This window comes from Cupressus sempervirens, chromosome 11 (assembly GCF_028749045.1).
Source record: "Cupressus sempervirens isolate cs-2001-9-10 chromosome 11, ASM2874904v1, whole genome shotgun sequence".
NCBI classification, from domain to species: domain Eukaryota; kingdom Viridiplantae; phylum Streptophyta; class Pinopsida; order Cupressales; family Cupressaceae; genus Cupressus; species Cupressus sempervirens.
The window spans coordinates 347,035,473-347,046,432 of record NC_143128.1 but is presented as its reverse complement, the minus strand read 5'-3'; the positions used below and the strand labels follow the sequence as shown (position 1 = coordinate 347,046,432).

Sequence of the window (10,960 nt, the reverse complement as noted above, 5' to 3'; positions counted from 1 at the left end):
GATATTATATTTAAAGTTAATTTTTCTTCAACTTTATCATCATATAAAATTGCCATCAAATCATGAAAAATGTTCTTATTCCAAATAAATTTATACAATTTTGTAAGGTACAGAAGAAAGATACGTTTGATACATAGACAATGAAACCGTAAAAAGTTCTCAAACTCATTTATATGATATAATACATTGATACCATTTTTAAAATGGAAACAACATTTGACTCATGAATTAAAATCTATGATATATTATATCCAGAGAATCTTCTACCACTATACAATCGAAGTACATTTGACGAGACCATTTTTACACACATGTACAATCAACCTACGTTGACTTGCATGCCTAAATCCCTGTGTAAGGGAGCTTTCAATATATTTTGTGTTTAGCGGCTTTGTTAAATGCCAAGATAAACTCCACTCAACGGAATACCCTACACGCAAATTTTATTATTACTTTCTGAATTCTTTCGAAAGGTTCTTGAAAGCTATCCAGAAGATGATGATTGCTTCCTTATCTTGAACTTATCTCTGACTTGTCGTGTGCCAGAATTTACAAACTGCCAAAATCAAAGAGAAAAAGCGAATATCAAATAACTTAATCCAGTCGTAATGACAGTGATACAATTTGCAGAATAGGAAACCCTAATTCACCTCGAATTGCAATTCATGTGCCGTGGCATTCACTCGAGAATACCCAAATTCGGAGAAACGTACCAAACTCCACTTTGATGGCTGCATATTTTAAATATAACAATTAATAATAAAGATTGTAAATTTATTCATCTATTTTCAGATTTGATTATAGTAGTTTCTCACATTAGATTCAAATTGATCGAGAGAAAATCCAGCCATCCCAATAACGACATGAACGGGTGCGCTGTAATTCATGCTCTCATAAACATCCACTCCGTCCACGTCCTTGTCAGGAAGAGCTTTGCAGTTATTATTATACAGAGCAAATGTTCTCTCATAGTTGTGAACATGACCCCACAGCGCCAAATCCACCTGTGAAAATTAAATCCCTTCTTCTCATTAAGTTCAATCGAGAGAAAAAAAATCCTTTATTAAAATCAGTATTTATTATGCATCGGAATATAGTAAGGGATCAATAATGATCAATGTTTGATGTTAATCATACCTGGTGCTTGGGAAGAAGTGGTTCAATGGCTGCAACAAATTTGGTATCAACATTATTGTGTATCAATCCTTCCTTTATACTCGAATACATGGGTGTATGCCTGTTGTTATGCAAGCCAAATATCATTATTTTCATTACAGCGATTTTGTTAAAAATATTTAAACAAAAATTAAATTTAAGTATCACTGTATTAGATAATATTCATTCATTATATTACCCACTGCATCATAATAATGGATCATAAAATGATTCAAAACTTGTGAATATTATTTACACCACCAACATTTTGAAAAAAACGGGGAGCCGGGGGGAATCAAGAGAACATCAATGGAGTGATATGTTACCCTGTGAAAACAAGCCAGGGTGTTTGCTTGCGGTCCACAGAAGTCAAGTCTTGCTCGATCCATGCATACTGAAATCCAATTCAAACAGAAAAAAGTACAAATTGAAATAATATTAAGATAGCTGATTGCTTATATCAATAATTCAGATCACTTCAACATTCATCATCAAAATAAAGAGAGGAAATAGACATTAAAATAAGGAAAGTAAATAGAAAATTAAAATTATGAAGAAATTAAGTAAATAATTGAAAATAAGCAAGAGTCTATAACACAATGATAAATTATGAACTTCTTATTCAAGAAATCTAGTTGAACTCAACTATATATTAATAACAATAATTAATTACAATAAATATTTAATCTGACTTCAGCCAGCTATTACCATCAAATGAAAACATGAAAATATTATACCTTTTCACTACCTGTACTCCAATCATGCTCTGTGGATATAACAGTGAAATGCACTGGGCCTTGACTGACTGAGTACCACGGTTTGTCCTCTGTTTGTGTTGGCATAGGGAAATATCTCTCATAAGCAACACCACATTCTCCACCAGAGTCTGTGCTCTCATATATTGATTTACTCCCCGGAAAGTCTCTGAATATGAAATTAAACACTTAATCACTTCTCTTTTGAAGCCCATTCTATGTGAAGGACATGGAAATTAGAAAATTCATAAGTTAATGAAGTATTAATAACCTTTCGTGGTTGCCAATGGCAGTCATGTAAGACACACGGGAAGCAAGTGGGGAGATCATATGGAGGAAGAAATCCCACTCAACTAGAAACCCAGTTGCATAGCTGATATCTCCAATATGAAACACAGAATCCACGTCTTCTTCTTCTGCCATCGCCTTTATAACTCCCAGTGACCCTCGCTACAAATTATTCCACTACCCATCATTAACCTTTCATAGAAACTACTAATTGGGGTTTTAGTATAGAACATGGGGGAAAAATGCAAAACAAATTTATAAGTTTTGTGAAAATAAAATATATTTGGGATCTGTTTAAAAGAATAGGCTCGACTATCCTTCAGGCATAATGTTTTAAAAAAAGTCAAAACTTTTTTTTTTGAGATTTTTAGAAAGAAATATAATGATTTTTTTCAATTTTGTTACTTTTTTTATTTACAAAACATGTAGATGATGAAGAACAAATGCTGAAATATTCAAAAAAATTTATTATATTTTTGATTTTTTAAAATTTGATCAACAATACATTTTATAACATGTCCAAAAAATATATACCTGAATATAATGTTCATCAGATGCATCAAGAGGAGCTTTTCCCATGTCCCCAAATGCCAGAAATTTGATGTGGCTCGCACCTGCTTCTGGAGGGGTGGAAAATTGTACTGGATCACTCCACCCCACATTATCACTGGAGGCATTGAGATTTCAGAAAACTGGAATTTCTCACATCCATTACAATGCAAAAAATTTAAAAATTTAAAATTTGTGTCTGATATTCAAGTAGTTTAGAAAAATTTACACCTTCCATATGTGTAAGTATATTTGTGAGAGGGAAGAAGAGCAGTCATGAAAGTCGTGTGAATATATCCAGGATCATGCCACCCAAAATCTGTGGCTGGGCTTGGAGTTAAACCTCCAGCTAGAACAACAACAAAGTGTGCTATTTTATCATTAAATTTATAATTATATTTTGTCAAACATTTTTTATGGTCTATAGTACTTGTTTGAAGATTTCTCCAACATTTTAGATCAGTTTCCATGATCTTAGAGAGGTAGAAAAGACAAACAAAAAAAGAAAATCCTCCAATTTCATCAAAACTCATATAATCAAATTGAATAAAAATCAGAATAAGAAATAATTCAAATTAATTTGATATATGAAGAACTATCCAAATGAGAAAAAAGAAGTTACCACACATATCAGCTTGAGTGAAGGTAGTAACAGTGGACTTGGAAGTCTTCCTAGATGCGTAGTGTAGATATTGATCGCCATTGCTTCCACTGATCCATGTTACTTTCATCTACAATGAAATACATGTTAATTGAAGGTTTTATACACTACTACAGAGTGGATGTACTTACGACAGTTGTTGGAGACAATATTTTATTTTTGTCTTTAACACATGTTTTTATTTAATGAATGTTTTTTTAATTTTTTAAACGTGTTCCATAAAGACAAAAGGAAAAGGGCACTATACTTATGAGTATCAATAATAGCGGTGTCATTTCGCATTTTCCTCAGCTCGCGGCGCCCAAACTCGACCTCTTCTCCTATGACGAATTCATGGAACTGTTGCTTCTTTTGGAATCAGCGGCAAGCACTGTGGGATCATCGATGCAGGGAATTAAGGGTCATCATGCAGCTGGTAGTTGTTCATATTTTTGATGTGAGAATGGATCAATACAATTTTTTCCTATGCCCTAGCCACGTTCACGATCGTTCTCAATGCAGGGGTCCTTTGTGAAGTGGGTTTTCCCTATAATCCTCTGACCACGCACTTAACTGGTGGTTGATGCTAGAGGAACTCATTGTCTACAATTTTTTAATTTTAAATTAGCGGCAAGGTCCAAGGCAAGAATAGTGGCTGAATTTAGCGGCAAGGACTGAGACATAATCGATAGTGCGGCAGAGAGGATATTAATCATGCAGAGCCTTGATCTGGCTATATGTAGGAGCATTTCAGCTATAATTTTATATGCCCTAGCTATATTCTAACATGGGTGTATAGGTGATTCACGACCAGGAAGAGTGAGGGGCAAAGGCAAGGTAGGATCTAAAGTTGGGTATAGTCAAGGACTATGCCCTAGAAATCTAGATCTACCCATCAAAGAGGTAATAAATTTTCTTACCCATCTGTAGATCTCATGGTTTTTTTTTTAATGTTGGTATTCTGTAAATGTTATTATGTTTTATCACTTGTTGCGTTCACTATATGGGTGAAGTAAGAAAAAAAAACCCTTTAATTTTCATTTTTAATATTTGAAACCCTTAAGCTTGTTTCCTTAGTTGATTACACTAGTTTTCCTTTGACACCGAAGCTGAAGAACTGTTATGTTATGTCTTTGCTTGGCTGCTCTGGTAGTAGTAAGATTTTTTTTATAGCTTCCTTATACGCGCATTTGAGTGTGATCATCTTATTTGCTTCTAGTTTATTCTAAGACTCTTCAAATATTGAGGCACAATTGCAGATGCAGATTTATAGAGTTCTGTTTAGCGGGTTTAAAAGAACCACTGTGCACCAGTTGAAATTTTTTGCATGTCCACAATAGTTTCTCCCTGACCATTGAATAACCTGTAAGCTGATTTGTCTTGAACGATTGGGTGTTAATTTTAGATGAAAATGTGTCCTTAGCAATTGCCATGCCATGTAAGAGTTCTGATCCTCCCACTTCTCCATTTATCATAGCTGTCAGCTTCCCCAACTCTGGAAGGATGGAACTAGTCAAATTATTGTGGGAGATATCTAAAACATGGAGACTTGAAAGATTTCCTAATGCATGTGGAATCCATCCATGGAATTTTTTTGACCTCATAACAAGTATCATCAACTTGGAAAGCTTTCCTAACCAAAGAGACATGAACCCGGACAAGAAATTCCTGGCCACATCTAAAATCTGCAACTTCCAACAGTTTTGAACAGTAGATGGCAAGTTTTCCTCAAGCATGTTATCACTAAGATGAAGCTTGTCAGGTTGGCTCAAACTTTCCATCTGTGATGGAATCTCTCCACTCAAATTATTGTTTGGCAGATTCAATCTTCTGAAAGTTGAGCAGTGGTTATGCTTGATGGTATTTTTCCTTTTAAGTTATTTTCTAATAGATCCAAATCCTTAAGATTTTGCAAAAGAGAAAAGGAATTAGGGATACCACCTCCTAAATCATTTTGAGAGTATGATAAGAAGTCCAGCATGGGAAGAAGCGAGCCAATCTTAGCTGGGATGATACCAGTGAATCTATTCAGGGATAGGTCCAACAGTTCCAAATCTGATGCATGCACAGAAGGAATGGGAAGATAACCCATGAACATATTATTATGCAAGTCTATCCCTATATAGTAGCTTTTATGAAAGCTGGAGGGAAGTTCACCTTGCAAGATATTGTTTGACACAAAGAACTCACAAATCTTGAAGGTCCCCAAGCTAATCTAGAGTGTTTCCATAAAGACGGTTGTTGGAGAGATCCAAAAACCACAAACTCAATTGTTTTGAAAGGAATGTAGGAATGGGACCCCAATATTACAAGAACCCAATTTCAATCTCTTAAACTGCATTGGAGGTATCCATGTTGGTCAGCATGAACAGTCAATTTGTTGTTCAAAAGAGGTAACTCAACAAGCCTCTTAGCATTATCAAATAAATGGAGAAAAAGGTGGCCTTCTAAACTATTGTTAGAGAGATTTATTCTAGAAATCTGAGTCAAATGTCCAAGAGAAGTGGGTATGGTACCATTAAGCTGATTGTTATCTAGATAGAGCTCTTCCAAAGAGTGAATCATTTGTAACTCAGAAGGCACATTGTCAACATATTAGTAATAATACACCCTACTCTATTTCCAATTTTACCAGAAGAGTTGCAGTTAAAATATTGTGTAGTCCATTGTCTAATATTGGACCTTACCTCAATGGACCCCATGGTTTTGACCAACTGGCCATGTTAGTCCAAAGATCCGTATTAAGCCACTGCATAGACTCAAACCCTAAACACTTCAGTTCCCCCATATAAAACACCTTTAAAAACAACCAACAGGATGAACTTGGGACAAACCTGTGCATACCCGCGTAGATCCATGGCGAACCAAGGTAGATGGGCATGGAAAAAAAGTTTTTCTTTTTGGAAGTCATGAACCCTCTTTGCTATTTCTGAATACCGTTTTGGTGGAATTCATGAGCACTCTTGACCAAGTCACCATCATGACTGTAGTCTTTACTATCTTTGTATTTCCATAAGTTATTTGTTCTATACTTGTTTCTGTGTTTGAATCCAGTATATTGTTCAATGTTTGTTTTTTCATACGTTTTCTATATCTATTATGCTCCTGCAAAACGTCAACAACACATGAACTGGGGGAAGAATTCTTTATTTTTTCTTAAAATGCTACTTCATTTGGCTATCTTGGAGGAAAATTTTCACTCTAGTAATTATGCCCTAATGATAAATGGCATTGCATTATCACATAATAATGAAAACTTCAAAATTTGGAAGTATTCAAAGTTAATTACATCTTGAAATCGATCTAAATTATATATGTCATTTTAATTTGTTTTGCTCGCTTATTAATGAGGGTTTTATTTCTGATGGATCGGCTTGTAAAAGAATTATGACTTTTTTTCTTAAATTTGTGTGATTAATGGATCTTTGGACATGCTTGGGGTTTGAAAATGATAGTTTGCTGATTTTTTAATTTTAATTTGGAAAAAAATGGGTGGCTGGAATGTTCTCACATGTTAGAAGGTGTTGCATATAGGTGGTTTCGAATGTGTCTGGTGGTGGAAATCGCATAGCTTTGGACTAGCTGAATTTTTTTTTGTTGAGGTAAGATAGTTGTTGTAGCTGCATAAAATATGTAATGAGGCTTAAAGGGAAAGTTGTAATGAAGCATATGAAGGATATGATTAATTGATAGGTGACCTTTTCGAAGAGGAGGCAAGGGATACTGAAAAAGGCAAAGGAGCTTGTCGTAGTCTGCATTGCTAAGGTTACAGTCGTCATTATCTTAGCCAAAGGGAAAGTCTTCGAGTATGGCAACGTCAGGTATGATTTTTTATATAATTTCTTCTTTGCTTCAATGTGTTGTTATTTTGAATGATTTTAATGGTTTGTACTTCTTTTTGGAGAGTGATTGTTTAGTATAAATGGCTACAAAATGGTGGCATTCTTTGAAAATATGAAAAAAAATAGTTTACATATGTGGAGAATTTGAAGGGATTTACGGTGTTTGAACAAGAAGCCATGGAAACTTTGATTTATTAATGGCTAAATAAGTGTCTTTCTATTTTTAAATTAAATGTCTTTGTAAAGAGTGTTGTAAATCTTAGGGAATGGATGATTCTTTTAAGTAGAAATGCAGTATTTCGAAGGTTGTGCACTTTAAATATGTGAGACAACAGGAAAATGCTTTTTAGAAATTTATCAGGCTTTACAGTAGTTGCTGGCATGAGTTTTTGATAGTCTTCATTTTGTTATATAGTATACTTTACAATATTTGAGAAATTAGGTGGCATAGTGGAAAATAAATGAAAAAATCATGTCAGTTGAATTAAATTATTTGTGAGGCATGGTGTACATACAGATATACATGTATGTTGACAAAACATTCAATAAATGCAAAATTTTGTTTGAAGTTATCTCATTACACCATAAAAATGCAATTCAATCAAATGCATAGACATTTTTTTTCCAACATGCAGGAAGGTTTCTTATTTGGGCTAAACTCAGTAATTGTTTTATAATTTGTAATACACATTAGAGGGACTTGTATAGTTTTTATTTTCGCAAACATTTCACTAATGTTTTCAGAGAATGTCTAGCACAAGCTATATGAAAAGCAAGTCAATGTATTTTGTCTACCTCAACACACTTCATTAACCATATTATATCACTTCTTTTTGTAGATCAATTACTTGCCACTATAGTTCTTTGATAATTTGTTTGAGTGATTTGGTTCGTCACAAGGATCAACTTGACAATGCCACACCATCAACAATTTGATTTTTGTAGCCGATTTATTACTTTGCTAGTGTTTGAATGATTTGGTTATTGTTTGTATACTATTTGTTTAAAAATGGTGATTGAAATCTTTGCATCATAAGTATCTGTTTTGCCAACACTATTTGCAGGTGGCAATTTCATAATATTTTTTCTTTGATCAACAGTATTAGAATTGTAAGTAGTTGGGGTTTATTATTATTTTTTATTTAAATTCTCTAAGCTTTATCTTAAATGAAATATTTTGTAGGACAAGCAAAAAATGAAGAATAAAATTTGTTATCTGTTTCATCCCATCTGTGTTTTGATAAAAAAATACTATTTAGTTTCAGTACTTATAAATTTGTTCTGTAGCACCAACAGGACTAGAAGTTGTTTCTATAATGCTTTTGGGATTCAAGTGAAGCCCCAGTCTTTATTGAACTTCCTCGACGTCCAACACTTTTAGGATCTTTTTTGTACACATCATCATATTTCAGGTACCTTTTCTAGATTTTGGACATTATTGTACTTTCAAATTCAAATACTTTGTTTAACTATTTGGTCTTGTCCAGACATTTGTTTGTACTGTCCCCTGTTAGAACCATCAGTTAATATTAAGAAATGATTGAGTTTGATTGGTTTCTTCAGCATCAATTTATCATTGTTTATAGTTATATCCTCTGCAATAGTTCCATGGCAGGAAATACTAATTAATACATTGAAAGTGGTTTCGTACAATCCATGAATGATGTCAAAAAATGCTCTAATCATTGCACTTATCAATCACTCGACAACATTAATAGTTGTTTCATGGACAGTATTGAATAGCTCAAATATAATTACAAATTTTGTCATTGTTTGACTGTGGAGAGCCATTTTGAGAAATGAATAAAGGATTTCTTGCTAAATTCAGAGAAACACGAAAATTAGAGCTAATTAGGAGAGTATGAGAATATGAAAAGCACAAGGTAAAAGGTCTGTATTTTTGCATCCTTGAAAATTCTTGTGATTTAAATTCATATGACATTTTTCAAATTATACCCTCAAACAGCATACCCTATTAATAGTTAGCACAATGCCTAAAACCTATCTACTTCGATAATATTCATTTGAATTGGGAAACAAACCTCACCTTGGCCTTGAGCTCAGTTTTTGTAACACATACAATATAACATGGGGTAGATATGGCCCGTGGAATAGTCTTTAGCAGTAAGGATGTCTCTTTTCCTTCTTTCACTTCATGTCAAGATGGTTTTCTGAAACATGAATTCTATTAAATTCACCACCATGTTCTCATAGCTGTTCCTATAGCTTTCTTTGATCGTGACTATTGCTCTGCTGACAGGACTTCACATGGGAGATTCTCACTATTATTAAGCAAAATTCTTAGAGGGACTCAATTTTGGATTGAAATTTTATAGATAATTCTTTGGAAGGTTGCACTTCTTTTTACATTGAAAGAGTTAATTGCTAGAAAATACTTAATTTGGTAGGCTGTTTATTGCAAAAAAAAACAGAGTGAAGGTTTAATATTTTTTGGCATTACTTTTTGTATGTTATCCACATTACTGCCAATTTGTTTCAGATACTTCAAAACATGCTTGTAAATGTTGGTCCTACATAATACTTTTTTTTTTGTTTGTTGTTCTCATAATTTATTGGTGGGTTATGCTAATCAGCTTAGAAACTGTTATTTCATTGCGTAGTCCTTGCATGTAGACATACAAGATCCATACATCGCTGTATTTGTTGAACCAAAAAATGATATGAACTTAAGTTGAAGAAGTAAGGTAGGAAATTTGCTAGAGATATATATAAACAACTGATGCAATGACATGTCACAGTTAGTTAGAAGCAAGATATTACAGTAGGACAAGTGCAACAAATGCCACAATCTAAGTCAAACACGAGGAATCATAGGTGTGCAGACCTTGTATAACAGGTTTATTCTACTTGTCACAACTACACCCTATTTTTATCTAGATATTGAGATAGGTTCATAGGTTAAAATCAACTGCATAGGTTCTTCATGAATCTAACTGTGTAGAATGAACTGCACAGTTTGACTAGCTTCTGATTAATTTCATCAATCCACTAGATAGGGCATTGTTTTGGATCAACCTATCAATTAGGAAAGGATTAAAGCTAACGAGTCTAGTAGAGAGATCTAAATCATAGTAGTTTAATTAAGATTAATTAGTTTATTTTTGCACAGATTTATCATCAGTGAAAGGTTCAAACTAATCGATTTAGTGCAAAGACCATTTTTTTAATTTGACTAAACTTTTGTTCTTTGGGTCTCTCTACTAGTTCTATCATGATGGAAATAATTCAGATCTTTGGTTCCTCTATCAAACCTATCAAACTAACTAATCACAAGTACCAAACTCGCGGCTTCGAACAATGCCTAGGTGTCTTGAGCTGCTTTTACAAATCTTTTCCTATATTGACCAAATGAAATTGAAAACCTAGAACCTTTTCACATTTAATACTACCCTCTTCTTTTGGTTTAAATTATTGAGCCTTGTTTTTATTGTAACATATTATTCAAGTTGTGCCTTTTCAGTTTCCTATCTTAACCTGGCCCTAATACTACATCAATTTCCACGAATCGGCTTAAAGATTTGAATCCATAACCATTTGTCTTCTTTGAGGTTTTGGGCATGGCACTGTTCCTCCAAATTATTTAATTGCTAAAAAATTTGTCATTGAAATGAGAGTATACCTGAACAAAGGCCCAGTTGTTAGCAAACTGGAAAATGTATTCCTGCAATACAAAAAAATGGACTTATCACCCACCACAAAAGCTAAATTAA

The 10,960-nt window shown here is 33.6% G+C and overlaps 1 protein-coding gene across 1 annotated transcript in view; it reads right to left on the bottom strand.

Annotated features, from left to right (window-relative positions):
- Nucleotides 1–435: 435 nt before the first annotated feature.
- The window catches only part of LOC149529509 (putative inactive purple acid phosphatase 27), a 39,483-nt gene continuing 28,958 nt past the window's right edge, over nt 436–10,960 (bottom strand). The window contains exons 4-13 of the mRNA XM_089809066.1: nt 3,370–3,478; nt 2,979–3,096; nt 2,733–2,865; nt 2,182–2,360; nt 1,893–2,079; nt 1,482–1,549; nt 1,138–1,237; nt 816–1,004; nt 651–731; nt 436–556 (exon numbers count right to left, since the gene is read on the bottom strand). Of these exons, the coding sequence (XP_089665192.1) occupies nt 485–556; nt 651–731; nt 816–1,004; nt 1,138–1,237; nt 1,482–1,549; nt 1,893–2,079; nt 2,182–2,360; nt 2,733–2,865; nt 2,979–3,096; nt 3,370–3,478 (1,236 nt within the window). The 3' untranslated portion in view covers nt 436–484. The remainder of the gene's footprint in view (nt 557–650; nt 732–815; nt 1,005–1,137; nt 1,238–1,481; nt 1,550–1,892; nt 2,080–2,181; nt 2,361–2,732; nt 2,866–2,978; nt 3,097–3,369; nt 3,479–10,960) is intronic.